This window comes from Ambystoma mexicanum, chromosome 4p (assembly GCF_040938575.1).
Source record: "Ambystoma mexicanum isolate Mex_15411 chromosome 4p, UKY_AmexF1_1, whole genome shotgun sequence".
NCBI classification, from domain to species: Eukaryota; Metazoa; Chordata; class Amphibia; order Caudata; family Ambystomatidae; genus Ambystoma; species Ambystoma mexicanum.
The window spans coordinates 604,445,316-604,461,759 of record NC_090927.1 but is presented as its reverse complement, the minus strand read 5'-3'; the positions used below and the strand labels follow the sequence as shown (position 1 = coordinate 604,461,759).

The 16,444-nt window shown below is 48.8% G+C and overlaps 1 protein-coding gene and 1 long non-coding RNA gene across 20 annotated transcripts in view; one reads left to right on the top strand and one right to left on the bottom strand.

Annotated features, from left to right (window-relative positions):
* The window catches only part of DST (dystonin), a 2,190,048-nt gene that overhangs the window by 1,648,119 nt on the left and 525,485 nt on the right, over positions 1-16,444 (top strand). For all 19 annotated transcript variants that reach the window (XM_069606170.1, XM_069606155.1, XM_069606164.1 and 16 more), the window contains 2 exons: positions 340-575; positions 8,890-9,019. In XM_069606170.1, the coding sequence (XP_069462271.1) occupies positions 340-575; positions 8,890-9,019 (366 nt within the window). The remainder of the gene's footprint in view (positions 1-339; positions 576-8,889; positions 9,020-16,444) is intronic.
* LOC138453384 (uncharacterized) overlaps positions 3,295-16,444 on the bottom strand; it is a 54,019-nt gene continuing 40,869 nt past the window's right edge. The window contains exon 3 of the long non-coding RNA XR_011260409.1: positions 3,295-3,485. This is a non-coding gene — a long non-coding RNA (uncharacterized lncRNA). The remainder of the gene's footprint in view (positions 3,486-16,444) is intronic.

Sequence of the window (16,444 nt, the reverse complement as noted above, 5' to 3'; positions counted from 1 at the left end):
ACAAGCCCTGCCTTCCCACTGCCCCCTTTTTCACTACCTGGATCCCCAAGTATAGTGAGTGAGGGAAACCAGTTCGCGGAGCCTTTCGTGTTCCTAGTCCAGTGACTTTCCACACAGCTACTAACAGCACTGCCATGCCCCTGAGGGGACCCCCTGATCTCCCTGTACTCCATAGACTTTCACTTTGGCCATGCCATTACATGTGCGACCCCTCCTTGAGCAAAAAGTAAAACGTTTACAGTGCACATCTGATTGTACCCTTGTTATGCCATAGTTTTTCGAATGCTTCGGTGGCACCGTGTGCCAGGGTTCACAGTTGTCTTTGTGTTGCATCCCCAGAGCTGACCGCCATTCAGCAGGACATGTCCGACATCAACAGCTCCTATGATGGCTTGGGGGCCTTGCTGAGAGAAAAGGTGTCTGGTCTGGAGCGCAGGCTGGCCGAGACGGCCCGGGCCCAAGAAGACCTGAGCGCAATGACGCGCTGGTTGCAGCAAATGGAGGCAACGCTGGCGTCCTGGGAGCCCGCGCCGACTGACAGCGCAGCTGTGAAAGCGCGCGTCGAGCAGCACAAGGTACGGTGGTGAGGGGGTGGGGAGGGTCGTCTGGCCCAAGCTCCGCTTGCATTATTTAAGGCAATGCATCATTTTAACCATGACACATGATTTTAAAAGGCACGCGCCGAACCGCTAGCGGTTGTGGAAGCCGCCTCATTCTCAGGGGGCAGGCATGGGGGGTGATGACTGTACAGCAGGACTAATCAGGAATGGCGCCTCCAGCAGGCCACGCAGAAGCGGCCTTGCTTTTCACGAGCTTGGTGGGGGAAAGACAAGTCAAACGACTCACAGTCTAAGAATCTCAAACCTTTAAAGTCCCCTTTTAAGTTCGTTCGTTTTTTACTTGTCAAACACGTTATGGTGGATGTTTATCAGTTTCCCCAGCAACTACGGCTAGAGACGTGTGTATGGTTTACAGTCTTATTTCCCTTTCTCTAGCTTTCCATATCCTATAATAACAATGTAAAGGATTGCAAATGTGTGCCACAGGAAAATAACAACGAATCCCCATAAGACTTTCACTTCCATCTCACAGGCGTGAAGGACCAATAAGGGGAAAACGCGTAATGTCACCCTGCTCAAAAATAAAATATGCAGAGCAAGGCGGCTCGGGGTAAGGGAAACAGGTTGACCTGGTGAGCAAACCTTCCAGCATCCTGACTGGAAATGCGTATGAATGGCGGCTTCTAACCACTATGAAGTAATGTCGATTAAATCATCGCGTGCCACTTTGGTTGACCCCTGTGTCCAAATCAAAAACAGGAAACATGGCGTCATTATTCTAAACCAGTGCCCAATTGAACCACTAGATGGCGATGCAAGTTAATACTTTTTGCGGGGAAGTGTGTAGTCGAATGATTGACGTATTTATTCACTTTTCTAATTTTAGCATAGAGAGGTCACAGCCACACAACAGAGGAGATGATATTTTTGGTGGGATTGCTTTGTAATTATTATTTAGCATACACGCGACAATAACACAATTCGGTAGAAGATTATACAAGGGATTTGAATGTTGAAAGAAAAAGCACAAATGCGCCAGTGGTCCACAAAAGCTGACTTTTGGTGCATTTTGTCCAGCGTCGGAGTGCAACAAAAGTTGCCCCAGGTACAAAAAAGAAATAGCCACGTTTACAGTTCGCAAGTGTTCCCAACAGTTAGTTCCTGGAGACGCTGCGCGGCAGGGAAGTGTGTGGAAAAGCTGCATTTGAACGTATGTTTGGGTACTGATGGTTGTTCAAACTGACAGCAGCGCAGTGGAGCAAGTCTTTGTAATGGCCCACACACCAGTATCTCTTCATGCCAGTCCTAGCTTCAGGCATTGCCCTGTGGCTATGGGCTAGCCGAGGCCAAATGTTGGCCACACTGCCAGACAAGGAAAGCCAGCAGGCGAGAACACACACACACACACACATTTTAAATGAGCGTTCAGTCGCCAAGCAGTCATTCAAGGCACGCTGAACACCACGATTAGTCCCGTTGAAATGGTCCAACAAGTTGAGCGCTCAGAGTGGAGCCCTTTTCTAAACCAATGCTCAGCAAACGCTCAATTTGTAAAGTTGAGGACTTGTTGGAAATGTGAATAACTTGCAATATTGTTCCTGGTTTTATATCCTGGTTGTCTATGGCAAGTGTAGTTGAGTTTGGATTAGGACTGCGTGGAGGCGCGACTGTCTAATGCACGCGAGAATCTCAAGCAGCGCAGGGTTTCAGTTCAGCTGAGCGGTAGTTGAAAGCTCCTGCTTGAACACTCTGTTGATTGTTTTGGTATGGGCGCCCTCCCTGCTTTATTATACACATGGAGGTCTGAGTGCAGCCCCCGTTCCCCATGCACGTGGCTCATGCAAAACGATCCCCAGGCTTAGTGTGGGCTTGCTGCAAACAGGTGCGCACCACAGACTTCTAATTAGTGAGAACCAGTACTCAATAAAACCAGACATATGTAAGCCAGATCATGTTGCACGCGGTGTGAATGTGCGTGCTCCGGTTTTCTACAACCACAATCGTGATGTAGCAGTGCAGCAGGAAATGGGCCTGAACAAGACGGAGCGGTGCTATGGCAAACAATGTCTTCCTGGAGCCCCGCTCCGTCCTCCGCACCCAGGGGGTCCCAGACACATTCTCGCATGCCTCATCGAGCAGACTGCATTCAGGAGACTCTGCGTTCCTGCCGAGTCTGCTCGTTGCAGGCCGCTCCCACTGCACACCCACCCATTCTTCACGAGTACTGGAGTCTGCATACAGAAACTGCTGAAGCCTCACGTACAGTTTTGCATTTTGCAGCTGTTCAATCGTCTATATATGTCTACCATTTCACAGATATCTCTTTTTTAGTGTGGATATTGTGACCAATCAAAACAGAGAGTCCATTATTTGCTTAACACATGTTAAACATTTAAAATTGTGGACATTATGTTGTTCCCATAATGCGCTTTGCTTTTATGCAAATCGCCAGGATTGGGTTCCATATAGAGATACTGTGTTGTGCAACCTGCTGCAGGCAACTCCCCTTAGCCACGCCCTCCCCCAAAGCCACGCCCTCCTCCCCAAAGCCACGCCCCTCCCAAGAAGTGACGGTTCCCCCAATAAATGCTTTCCATTTCCAGCACTGTGATGTAGTGCTTTGGGGATTTCAAACAGACACTACAATTAAGGCAGGAACTCTGTTCAATGATGGACTCTCACCATAGGCTGGAGGTGTGGTTTGCGTTCTTTAATCTTCGCAGCATTATTATTTTCCTTCATAGCCGGAAGCTGCTCCAGCGGCTGCACAGCCTTCACTCCCTTCTTGATGCTGCAGCTGCTGTGCTCCTTGAAGGCCTCATTCTAAGGTGCATGAAACCCCAGGAAAGTGTTCTTCCATGGAGAATCCATACTGTTCCTGGCAAACCTCAACAGGAAACTGGGAGGGCCCCTCATGGAAACATCCTAAAGGAAATATTAACAAAAGCATACATCATGCAATCTACATATGTGGTAGAAATCCATAGTGAGATACTATAAACTCAAGTCATATAGTTATCACATACCTTAGAGGGTATAATTTACATATCTTATGGCAGTAAAACATCTTGACTCCTTATTTTAAAAATATGTACTGCAATATAATGAAGATATATGTTGTCTGTATAAAACTATAACCCTCATCATTATTCTATACTTGTGTGCGACAGAATGTAACAAACCTGGTATGATGACAAGGGGCCCTGTACGGAGGTGACCGAAAGACCTCCTTCACACATACACTGCTGGACGACTCTTTCTGGCTCTTTCGAAGTTCAGCGTGATGATGTCATTGCCGGGTCTGTGGCTCAATGGACTAATGCATCCACCACAGGGGTCAAAGCCCTCCTGGTCAAAGGTTCTAATCCTGGCAGGTCCACTCAACCTTTCATTCTTCCGAGGACGATAAAATGAGTACCATTAAATTGGGTAACAATAAACATCTGGTATTAGCGCCAAGATGCCCCTTCAGGGCTGAACGTGCGCTTTACAAACACACCTGTTATGTTTATATTATCACCGACGAACAGACCAGTCGTTTGAGCGCCAGGGACAGTCCCCCTTATTGGCTGGCAATATATATATATAAGTACTTTACATGAGTTAATTGGATCAATATGTGCATGCCCCCTATTGACCCACTGTCTTGCGGGTGTTTGATCCCTTTTTATATCGGATATTCTTGTGTCTCATTTACTGTACTCCGTTCTCAGTCACCAGTTGTGATGGAGCACACACTTTGCTGAACACTTTTTTGAAGAATGAGAGGGCCGTGTTTCGGCTGTTTCCCATGCATTTTCTTTCTGTCCATTTGACAGCATGTTGGTTAAGACTATGGAACATCTTTGGTCGCTCTTCCTATAGTCCATCGGACCGATGACGTCATATGAAACCCTTTTTCCTTGCCTCTACTTCCCATTCTGCATTGTGCAAAGGTGCTGTTCTGGTTGACAAACGTTTATGACACTGGAGGCAGACCTGGTAGTGTTGCATTTTTGGTCTACGTGTGGTTTTCGCCCACCAGTAATCTTCAATCAACCTTCTCTTTATAATGTTTTCCCATGTGTCCTTCAAGAGCTAGTTTCAATTGTGTTCCTGGATTGTGTTCCTCGAGCTGTCGCCGGTCGGACCAGTGTGTTTGTTGGCCTGCTGTCTTGCAGAAAGTTTGTCTGCTTGGAGATGTGTTTTTCTCTCGGCTATCCACCCGTTCCTAACTAAACCCTCTGCTGATTTCACGGGGTGCTCTTCTTCCATTTGCATTGTGTGATGATGCCTTAGATCCCCTCAGGGACATCTTGGGATGCGATGAAAGTGGCTGATTCCATCCATCTGGGACCCCGTACTATTTACTTAATTCTATATGATTTTTCTGTCCACCGAGTCTAGGGCCAGTTGCAAGTCCAGAAAGGCCACATAGAGAATACCCGTCCAAGCACTGCCAAAGTCAGGCAGTGATTGGTGTCGAAAACCCAGAGTCAAAACCTGCTTGGTCATTGGGTAAACTCTCTTAGTCCCCTCCTCTAACGGAGTTGCTAAGCAACTCATATAAACCATTCCAAGGTTATCCAACAGTGTAATGGGCCTATAACAGCAGGGTTCCTGGGATGCCCTTTGAATATTGAGATCATGATTTCGTAACCTCAAGATGTGGGCAGGGTCCTCGTCCAGATAACGGCTTCAATGACCTACATCGTAACCCCAGGCCACCATCCCTGACATGATAAGATTTTGTAAGCTTTTATGTCATTTGGTCCATTAGCCTCATCTCCTTTAGGAGTCCTGAGCCCAGCTAGTATTACTGAATACATCGGTGGAGCTACTATAATGGGCCCTTAGTCCGGGTAACGTCTATGACGATGATTCCTACAGAAGCCCAATCAAGAGTTCCACTCACTTCTGCACATGTTCTGGAGTTCACATCCCTGGAGTCATCGCTCGTACCTCTGGCTGCCCACCTCCTGAATAATTCTGTCTTTTTTTTGTTCAAAACAGCAAGATCACCACTACCACTTGGTAAATGTTTCAGAATCTTTGGCGTACACCAAGTGTCATGCAAATGGCACAGCTTTCCAATTGTATCCAGATAAACCTATCTACACTATCACTTCACCGACAAACTAATGCAGTGGTTTCTGCAGCAGCTTACACATGCAAGCTGATAACAGCATGTGGACGCTTTCTTACAACCAATAATTGTATCATCCTGGCTAGAACACTTATATTGTCAAAGATTGACTATTGTAATGCTCTCTACCTTGAGACTAGCCAAAGAAACATTAACACACTGCAGGTTACCCAGAACAATGCCATCAGGGCTGCTCTTAACTTCCCCAGGAAACTACATATCTCAGACACTAGACAGAGTCTTCACTGGCTACCGGTTGCCCACAGAATTTCAATGAAACACTAATGATCATCCACAAGTGTCAAGCTAACCTCGCCCCTGAATACCTGGCCAAACGCTTTACTATGCACACTGCCCTACGTCCACTGAGATCTACTCTTACTCACTCGCTGTCCATCCCTAGATTTAAGCTACAAACAGCAGGAGGGGCCAGCTTCCCTGTCCTCGCGGCCAAACTCTGGAACACCCACCTCAGCCTACTAAGAGAGGAGCCCTCCTTCCCTGACTTCAATCGCAAAACAAAACAATGGCTCTCTGAGCATGATATAGCGGCATCCCGCTCATAATGTTCGTTTGTCTATGATCTGTATTGTTGGCCACTGTATTTTGGGAACCTGCACTTTGCTGTAACAATTGTACCAGCTAATATCTGTAACATTTCGTAACGTGTAAGAAATCTGTTGTATATGTAACCTTTACCCTGCAAGAAATGCGCCCAGATGCCTCTGGGCCAGGCGCGCAATACAAATAAATAAACGTAACTAAACTAAACCTACACATCCTAAGAAGTCTTAACATCTCTCCTCACCCAAGTAGAGCTCAAATGTTGGGGTCCGCAAAGGAAACTCGAACCCTGCAGCCACCACAGTATGTCCAGTCTGACATAATTCCTTTAGCAGCAAACACCTTAAAGGTGACGGCCTTCCCTCCCATAACATATGAGCAAATCTTCCCCAAGGAGCACTTATATGCATTTTCATTTCTATGGAACACACCTTTGAACTAACAGATCGGTTGTGTTTGCTTCCGGGCGCCCAGTGGGTCCTCCTGAGTAACTTGGCTTGGCACCGGCCTCTTGTTTATGGTCTGCTGCATCTGGTGAACTCTGCCCATGTCTTCTGATCAGGGCTGTCACGAGGGGGGCGCAGGAGGGGAAAACTGCCCCAGGCCAGGCGCTTGTGTGGGGGCCTCACAGGTGGCACCCTCTCCTGAGTAGAAGGTGGCAGTATGGTGTCACAAGGGGGGCTGCAAGGTGCGGACCGCACCGGGTGACACCATTTCAGGGGGGACACCATAAGGTACAGACCAGATTTGGTCCATGGCACTGACGGCAGCCCAGCACCGAGACTGCATGTTCTTCTTAAGGTGGGCGAGCGACTCTGAGCAAGTGCTGCAAACTAATGTAAGCTAAGCCCTGTCAGTAGCCAGCCAGGCGGCACCCTGACTGTCAAGGGGGGTTGCACAGGGACTGTTGGCTGACGATAACCGGCAGCCAAAGGTCTCTGCGGTTGCTTTGCTGATGCTGTGGCATGTACAGACCTCAAGCCCCTAGCCCAAAATCCTATTATATGCTCAGGGCTGTCACAAGATGTGGTGAGACCCGGGGCACAACATTTGGTGAGATCCCCTTATGATTGTTTACATTGGGCCTGCGGCGGCACCTGCGCAAACAGGAGACTCAAGAAATCTCCCCTTGAGTTTGTGTGGTGGAACCCAAATATGATTTATTACTACAATGGCAAATCAACTACAGCAAAGTTAGTTTTCTCTACTGAAGAAAGGTTTATACCAGACTAACTTTTGTATCATATGCATAAATATGACGGCATTTGGTGCGAGACACCAGCATTAGGAGCACCTTGCCTCTGTGTGCACATTAAAACACACACCATACACAGTGACAGACAGGGGAAGTACAGTGGAGGCTGGTGAATTTCTGAACTGAAGAGGCTTAAACATTTGTGCCAATTAGGGGGGATCGACAGAGCACAGTGAGGAAGCCCAAACCAAACAAGGGTTGCTTGACATGGTTTCTCATTCCCAAGAAAATGTTCGACACATTGGGTTAAAATGATGCATTTTACAGCACTTTCTTTGCATAATTTGGTAGAAATCCATACAGTTTGCAATTGGTTTTGTATGGAAGTTAATGGAAAACCCCAATAGTTGCAAGTCATCAACCGTGCACAGGAATATTTTCCAATACATTTCATACCACCTTTGCACACAACATATGCTAGTATAAAATATATATTCAGTCAGAGCGCTACATGCCGATGCCTACTCTTACATAGCACATTATTATGTGACTCATTTAAACAACCTCAAAATAAATCATAGGGGGAGATGGTCCAGGCGGATTCAAACTTGTGATCAAACTTGTGACCCATAGGTTACACATAGATTCCTCACATGGACCCATTAGCCAATAAGAAATCAGCTCTGCCTTCAGTCACTCGATATAAAAGCACTCTGCGTGTCCTTCACTCAGTCCTGTTAAAAACAAGCATTGGCAAAGCCAACAGTTTTGGCTTGTGTACAAGTATTAGGTAGCAGGTGCAAAATGGTGCGAGTGCCTGGGCATCTAAGAGCAGTGCCTGACAAATGTCTAACACTTACACCCAAGCCAAAACTGTTGGCTTTGCCAGTGCTAGTTTTTAACAGGACTTCAGTGAAGGGCACGCAGAGTGCTTATAAATCGAGCGGCAGAAGGCAGACCTGGTAAGACATTTTAATTGCACCAAAGTACGTTTACATCACCAATTAAGTCATTCATTCTTAAGAGACTGCTTTGAAAAAACATTGGCAGGCATTTCAGGTGCAGAGTTTGATGCTAAGGCTTGATTAAAGCAAGCTGAAAGAGTTCCCACGCGGAGGTGTTTTGGGCGGGGAAGGGCAGGAACTGATTGGGAATGGCCATAGGGATTAGCATGGCCATGGGCAGTCAGTGGGTGGACACATAACCTCCTCATATGCCAGTTCTCCCTAGCTACACTCTAAGGCAACAGTTTGGGCTTATGGCCCAAACTAATACAACGGAGCATTACTACTGCAATATTTGCATTCAGGTAACAAAACATTCTTCATATGCAAAGATTTTAAATAAATACATGTGTAGGTAATCGTGTACTTCAAATGAAATTGATATATGAATTTAGAGGTAAAGTTTCACCCTTTAAACCATTTTTGTTTTTTACAATGTAGGCATTTGAATCCGACCTGAAGCAAAATGCATGTAAGCTGGAGGAGCTGAGGCGCGCCGTAGGAGAGCTCGTGGAGAGGAACGCCAGCGCCCCAGAGGCTGCCGAGTGGAAACAGATGTTGGCAGACATAGGTATTGTACTCCATCCTTACTAGTCTCACACAAGCCGCCCCCTCTCCTCCCCCGGCACTCCTACACATCTCCTAAGTGCAAAAATAGCCTGCCCCAACTCCCCAAGTATTATTTGAAGGGCTTGACACGCCAATCGAATGTAGATCCCGGCTGACGCACGGTGCGGCTATCAGTGCTGCCGCTCAATGTATGTAAAACCTAGACTTCCAGGCGCCGCACAGGGGCTGAGAGGCAACGTCCGGGTGCACCATGAGCCTATTCAATGTTTCAAAGATTTGAGAAAAGTGTATGCTTCATCTCCTGTTCATTTCTCACGGCCATTGGTCTTCATTTGCTTGGTCGGTGTCACAATCAGACTGTAAGTTTCCTGGCTGCCATCTTGCTCTTGTATGTTCTAATACCGAGATTGAAGGGAAGAGAACAGGATTTCCACACAGCAATATGCAGTATTGGCTAAATTAAACCAGAGTTTTTCTAGTAAACATATGGTCTTGCACAAGGGGGTCATTTTGATGCAGGCAGAGGGGACGGGGTTCGTAATTCCGTCTGTAAATTATGAAACTTGCAGTTGAGATGGAGTTTCTGAACAGGACGTTGCACTTGTATTTGTGTTTATTTGAAGATGAGAGATCACGATTACAGTCAGAAATGACGCCTTAACAGTTGGTGGAGGCATTCCCGTGGAGGGTGCTGGTACAGTAGCACAGAGATTAGAACTGGGTATGAGCTAGTTTATGAGGGTGTAAGAAAGTGGGACACACACCAGGAACAAAAAGTATAAGAAAACAGGTGACTTACAAAGGTAACATTAACCTAAAGCCCAAGTGCTATATGAATATACAACATTACATCAATAAGTGCCACTGGAGGGAGTGGTGGGATCAGGTAGGAAGGATGGGGAGAAGGCAGGGTGAGCTCCCTCTTTAGCAAGTTAGCAGAGCTTTGAAGAGATGGGCTCTTGGGCTGGCTTTGATTGCGATGGGCAGTGGAATCTAGTGGGGGGCAGTGGGGGGCATGGAACAGTAAGGTCGAGTGCAGAGGAGGATCAGAGGGAACAAGATGGGGAGTATATAAAGATACAGTCAACAAGCTCTGATTAGCAAGACCATTGGTAGCTTTGTAGATTAGAAGGAACTTTAAAAAAGGGAGCTTGCGCGTAGTGAGCCAACCAGCATGATGTCAGTAGGTAGGCTGGGGAGGATCTGGTTTGGTTGTAGAGAGTGTGAGTATCAAAGCTGAGGAGGTCATCTAGAGAGAGGAAGGAGTAGAGAGGGAAGCCAAGGAGTAGGCTTGAGCAGTAATTAAGTTTGCTGTGGACAAGGGCAGAGATTCGATTTTTTTGCAAACTATTAATAAAAGTACACATTTTTGGAATGTTGAGGAGGTTAATATGAGCATCAGAGGCAGTGGTAGTCAGAGCTCCCTTTCAAGGAGGACCCCAATATTGTACTCCTTGGGCCAGGGATCAAGAAAGGCGGGAAGGAGATAGGAGAGGGGGAGGTAGGGATGGCAGTGAAAGCCAGGAGAAGGATGACTTCTGGTTTTCAAGAGTTCAGCATGAGGCAGCAGAGAGCCCTCAAGTGACGAATTGCAGTGAGACAGCTAGCAATCTCTGCCAAGATGGCTGGTGTGAAGGAGAGAAATGAGAACATTATTGAAGTGTCATCAGGCGAAAGGTGCTTCTGAAATCCAAAGGAAGAGATCAGTCTTTCTAGGGCAGAGGTATAGAGGGTGAAGAGCAGGGGTCCAGGGACTGTTTCTTAGGGGAAGCGGACAGGGAGAGGGGCTCAAAGGTTTGCAAGTTTCAGGATATTTCAAAGGATCGACCTTCCAGGGAGAAGGTGATCCAGGCATGAGCAGATTTGCAAAACCCAACATCCTACAGAGTTGACCGTTTTGAAATCAGCAAAGAGGTCCAATAGAATGAGCATAGAAGAGAGTTTGGAGTGGTGAGCATCAGAGCATGAGCGCAGTCCCAATGGAGTTGACTACTGAAGCCAGATTGAAGTGGAACTCTAAAGCCATTATTCTCAAGGTACTTAGTGATCCGGTCAAAGACCACCTGCTCATGGATCTTTAAATAATGGGGAAGGAGAGAAACTGTGCGATAGTTTGCTGGGACATTTGGGTCAGCAGAGGTTTTCTTTAATAGGGATAAGACAGATGCCGATATGAAGGAGGCGCTCAAGAAGCCAGCAGAGACTGTGAGAGAGGTTAAAGAGTTCAGAGAAATAAAGGCAGGTGATTGAGACAAAATCTTAGACCATTGGGGGGAGAAAAAGGGTTGATAGGAAAGCAAGGTTAGGTTGGCATTGCAAAGGATGGGTGCTAATTCAATAGTAGAGTTAGTGGAAAGTAGTAGAGAGTAGCCAGGTAGGGGGAGAGGTGATGGACAGAAGGAGAGTTGGGGAGAAAGCGTGATAACTGGATGGCGTTGTGTAAAGTCTGAATCTGCCTCTTGCAGCATCTCCATGCACAAAATGCACATGAGCCTACGCCCGCATTGATTTTAATTCAGGCGTAGAGGCTGGAATCCAATGGAATTCCACCTGCTATTTGCACTTACAAAAACCAAGCACAATTAATTTGGATTGAAGTAAATGGCCTCTGCCATGCAGGCATATTGCTGGTGGCATTTATGATCTTTTTGTGAATGGGTGTTAACTCTGCTTGGAAACCCGGGGGAGGCTTGTTTTATATTTAAGTATACACATAAGTGTTTCTCTCCATGCAATTTACGTGTTCCATCGAAATGACCCCAGTAGTCTTAGTGTTACTCGCACTGTTATTCTTTGTACAATGTGATGGGTTAGCCCACCATAAATAACCACTCTGACTATGATAGCAGATCCACAGGTCTTTAGTGAAGTATTACAGATAGACAGGCTGTAAATTCTTAAAAATGGTCTTTTGGGCCTACCAGGTTCTCTGGGGAGGTTTGGTGCTAGGGCCGGCCCGTCTGTCTCGTCTTCCCCAGTCTTTTCCACTTCCATAGCCCAGGCGTCCCTAAAGGGGATGTTAGTTTGTGACAACGGTAACACCTTTCTATCTTTTGCTGCCTTACTTTAGTGGAGGTTCCCGTAAAACGTCAGCTACTAACTCTCTGGGGATTTTCTAGGCTTTCCCAAACCCAGCTCGATTAGTAGTACAGGGCGCAGGGGTGGGTCCTTGCGTGTGGGAATGCTCCGACGAAGCCCCGCCCTCTGGCTCCTCACCTCAGTCCCTTTTTCCGTACAGACGGTGTCGGATCTGGCAGCAAGCTCAGAGACTGTTATATAACTTTTCACTTGCTCCCCTTCTTTGTTTTTCAATCTTATTTAACCTCCCTTTGATGCCTCGCCTCCCCAGCAGATGTCGGCCTGACCCCCACTGGGATGCATATACTGCTTGCAGTGCTCTCAGTCACAGGGCATTGAAGAATCGGTTGTTGCATTGGAGGAAGATATTCCATACTTCTCCTCCGGCGCACCTTAAAGACTTCAACTCCAGTACCTCTCGTCAAGACAAGGTAGGCCCTCTGTTCAGCATGGCTCTGCAGCACAGCAACTCTTTCCCAGGGGTTCCCACAGGCAAGGGTTCCTCGGATTCAGGTTCTGGCGGGCCCAAGTCCTCTAAGGCTACCGGATCCGAAGCCCAGGGGCTCTACCAGTCTGTCTTTGGAAGGGCGATCAAGTTCGTCTTCTTCTTAGACCCCGAGCGGTTCCTCCTTCTCATGTGTTCCCCTCAGATGACTGGACTCCTGAAGGATATAGTGAAGGAGGTGATCCTGCAGGTGGTGCCTCCCCGGCCGCCTCCTCTGGGTCCTCTGCTGGTTCCTCCAGTGCTGCTGGTGCTAGTACTGGTCCCTCGGGGGATTTTCAGTTCAGACCCCTCCACCTCCTCCTGCACCACCAACGCTTCCAGTTGTTGGACCTGTCTTTGGCTCCAGAAATAGGGGACCCCCGCCGGCAGCTGTGTCCAGGGCCCGGATTCCCCCGGCCTGTAAAAAAGGGGGGGCGACAACGAAGATGACACCCCGGGACGATAAACGATCGGCATCCGTTAAGGCCTTTCATGACTGCCTTAAGGGCCTGGCGGAGGAAGCCCCCCAGGAGACGGGAGTGCTATCAGAGGTTTCGGGCAAGCGCACCACGATCCAGTCTGGCATCCCACTCCAGAAGGATGTCGTGCAGGTGGTGAGAAAGGTCTGGGAGAAGCCCAGGACCAACGCCCAGTTGAACAAGAAGTTGACAGCAGGTTCAGGCTGATGGATGGGAACTCAATCCTCCTGGCCTCCCACCCGCAGCCACATTCTTCAGTGGTGGCTGGGGCCTCACTATATTCTAAACCATGGTCTTTGTAGTCTTCCTCCATGAGAGCCACCTCCAGTTGCCTTTCCAAGGAGGACAAGGTCCTCAAGTCTTTGGGCAAGCGCTGTTATGCCATTTCAGGACTGCATCTGCGGCAAGCCAACGCTGACGCCCTTTTAGCTGTGGCTAACCAGAAGTTGTGGAGGCAGCTCAGGGAGTTTTTGCCAGACCTCCCCTTGGAGAGACAAGCCTCCTTCAGGGCCAGTGTGGCGGATGCCCCTGCCGTTGCGCAGGACCTCATGGAGTCTTCGGTCTCCCACATCGACACAGCCAGCAGAGGTCTGTGCCTGGGTGTTGAAATGAGAAGGACGATGTGGATGCATGCCACTAAGTTTACGTCTGACGTGCAAGAACAGATCCTTGATCTGCCCTTAGAAGGTATGGACCTCTTTCATTTGTCACCCGATGAGTTGACAAAGAAGAAATCCTCCACTCAAACCACAAAGTCCTTGGCCATCCAGACAAAGCCAGAGGTAAAGTCAGTCTCAACGCAGGACTGAATTTAAACCCTGCTCTTTCACCGGCTTCAAGGGTTTCTGGGACCGCGGTATGCAGAGGCCTGACAGGTCACCCAGCGACAACAGGAGGAAGCAGCAGAGGAATTAGCGTGGGTTTTTCCGCTCCCCCTCCTCTGCTCCCACCTCTGATGCCAAGAAACAGTGATGTCAATGTTGGGGAACACAGCTCCCCAGTAGGGGGCCGACTGGCTCTTTTCCAGGACAGCTGGACGCGTCTTTTCAAGAATCCTTGGATCCTATCCATAGTCTCCACAGGCTTCAGTCTTCCTCTTCCTTTTTCTCTACCATCCTCTCCTTCTCTTCATCAGATCTGCTCCCCGGCTCTTTTACGGGAGGTCCTTTCGCTCTTGGAGATGCAGGCCATAGAACCAGTTCCTCAATCAGACAGGGGCTCTGGTTTCTACTCCAGGAATTTTGCAGCTGGCCTGAGGATTGCCCTGGGCCCGTCATTTCTCAATCTGCCTTTACCTGTAGAGCACTTCGAGATAATTACTACAGCGCACATAAAGTCTCTGCGTGGAGGGGATTGGATGTGTTCCCTAGACTGCAAGGATGCTTACCTGCATGTCCCCATCTACCAGCTGCATCAGAGGTTTCTGTGGTTCACATTATGTAGTAGCACTTTCAGTACAAGGTGCTGCCTTTCGACCTAAACTCGGCGCTCGTTCCTTCACGAAATTGATGAACGCAGTGGCGGTCTCCTCCGCTTGGAGGATCATCACCTATACCCGTATCTGGATGACTGGTGAGGGCGGGTTCACCCGAAGGGGTGTTACACTCCTGCCGGAGATTGGTGGATATCCTTCATCAGCTGGGGTTTTCCCTCAACCAGAGGAAGTCACAGTTGTGCCTCTCCCAGGATCTGATCTTCCTAGGGGTGTGTTGGAACACGGCCGGCAGCGGGTGTTCCCCATGCCCGAGAGGCTCCTCTCCCTTCGCAAGATGAAAGGGCACTTTATGGCCAACTTGACCACCATCGGCATGGCGGTTTTAGCACCTTTTGGGGCTTATGGCCTCCTGTGTGCTCACTGTTCAGCATGCCCGCCTCAAGATGAGGTGCCTTCAGCTCCACCTGGCGGCCAATTGGTATCAGGAGACAGGGTCTCAGATGGACAGGATCCCAATACACCCGCTCTTCCGCCCCGATCTTCGCTGGTGGTTGATGTTTCCATGGGAGCCCCCTTCACCTGACAACAGCCTACCCAGGGGGTGATGACAGACTCCTCCCTGTCGGGATGGGGGCTACTCTGGAGGGCTAATCGAATTATGGCGCATGACCCAGGGTGGACGCTCTCCTCCATATCAATCTGCCTGAGCTCATGGTAGTGGACCTGGCGCTCAAGGTGTTTCTGCCCCTCATAAGGGAAAAGTCGGTTCTGGTCAGGACGGACAATTCTACTACAATGTTTTACCTGAACAAGTCAAGCAGGATGGCCCTGATGGAGGGGATTTGGATTTCAGCAGTCAACCTCCCAGGGGACAATAATGCAGAAGCTGACCAGCTGAGCCACTTGAGATTCAACACCCATGAGTGGGAGTTGCACACCGACTCCGTGTTGCCCCTGTTCCAGTGTTGGGGGTTCGCGGACCTCGACTTGTTCGTATCTCCTCAGAATTCCAAGTGCCCGCAGTTTGCTTCATGGCCAGGTCGGGATCGGGAGTCTCTGGGAGACGATTTCCAGATCTGTTGGCACGGCTGCAGGCATTATGCGTTCCCCCTACTCCCTCCCTGCTCCAACGGACCCTCCGCAAGTTCCGGGCTTTGGCGTGCTGCTGCCTCATCCTGATTGCCTCCTACTGGCTTTCGAGAGCCTGGTTTTTGGATCTGCTGCAGTTGTGCTCCCAAGGTCTCGTCCATCTTCCGATCCCCAACAGGGGCTTCCTGACGCAGCAGCGCGGGGCAGTGCAATATCCGGACCTGGCCAGGCTGGCCCTGGCGACCTTGTTCCTGACCAGCTAAGGCTTCAGTATGCTAACTAAATTTTCAGATGACAACTGGGACATCTATCAACAGGCGAGTAAATGGACTAGGTTCTATCATTAGGCTTGTGACAAGGGTCTGGATCCTGTCACCTGTCCTCTGGATGATGTACTGGCTTTTTCTGTACACCTGGCTCATTCAGGAGTTCAGGTGGATACTTGTCGCACTTATTTTGCGGCCATCGGCGCTTACAAGAATTCCCCACAGCATGTTTCTTCAGCGGCCAACCCAGTAGTTGAGGCCCACCTCAAGGGGTTGTGCAGGCATTTTCCTCCAGTGCATAGGCCGCATACGGTCTGGGACCTCGATGTGGTTCTGGCAGCAGTGTAGTGCAAACCGTTCAAGCCGATGGCCTCTGTGGACATCCGGCTGGTAATGCTAAAGATGGTTCTACTGGTCGCTCTCACCTCTGTGCTCAGGGTCAGTGAGCTGCAGGCGTTGTCCTTGTGCAAGCCCTTCACCACATTTCAAAATGACACGGTCATCTTGCGCACTCACCCAAACTTCTTGCCCAAGATGGTCTCCCCATTTCATCTGAATCAGGAGATCTGCCTGCCGGTGTTCTTCCCGAACCCGC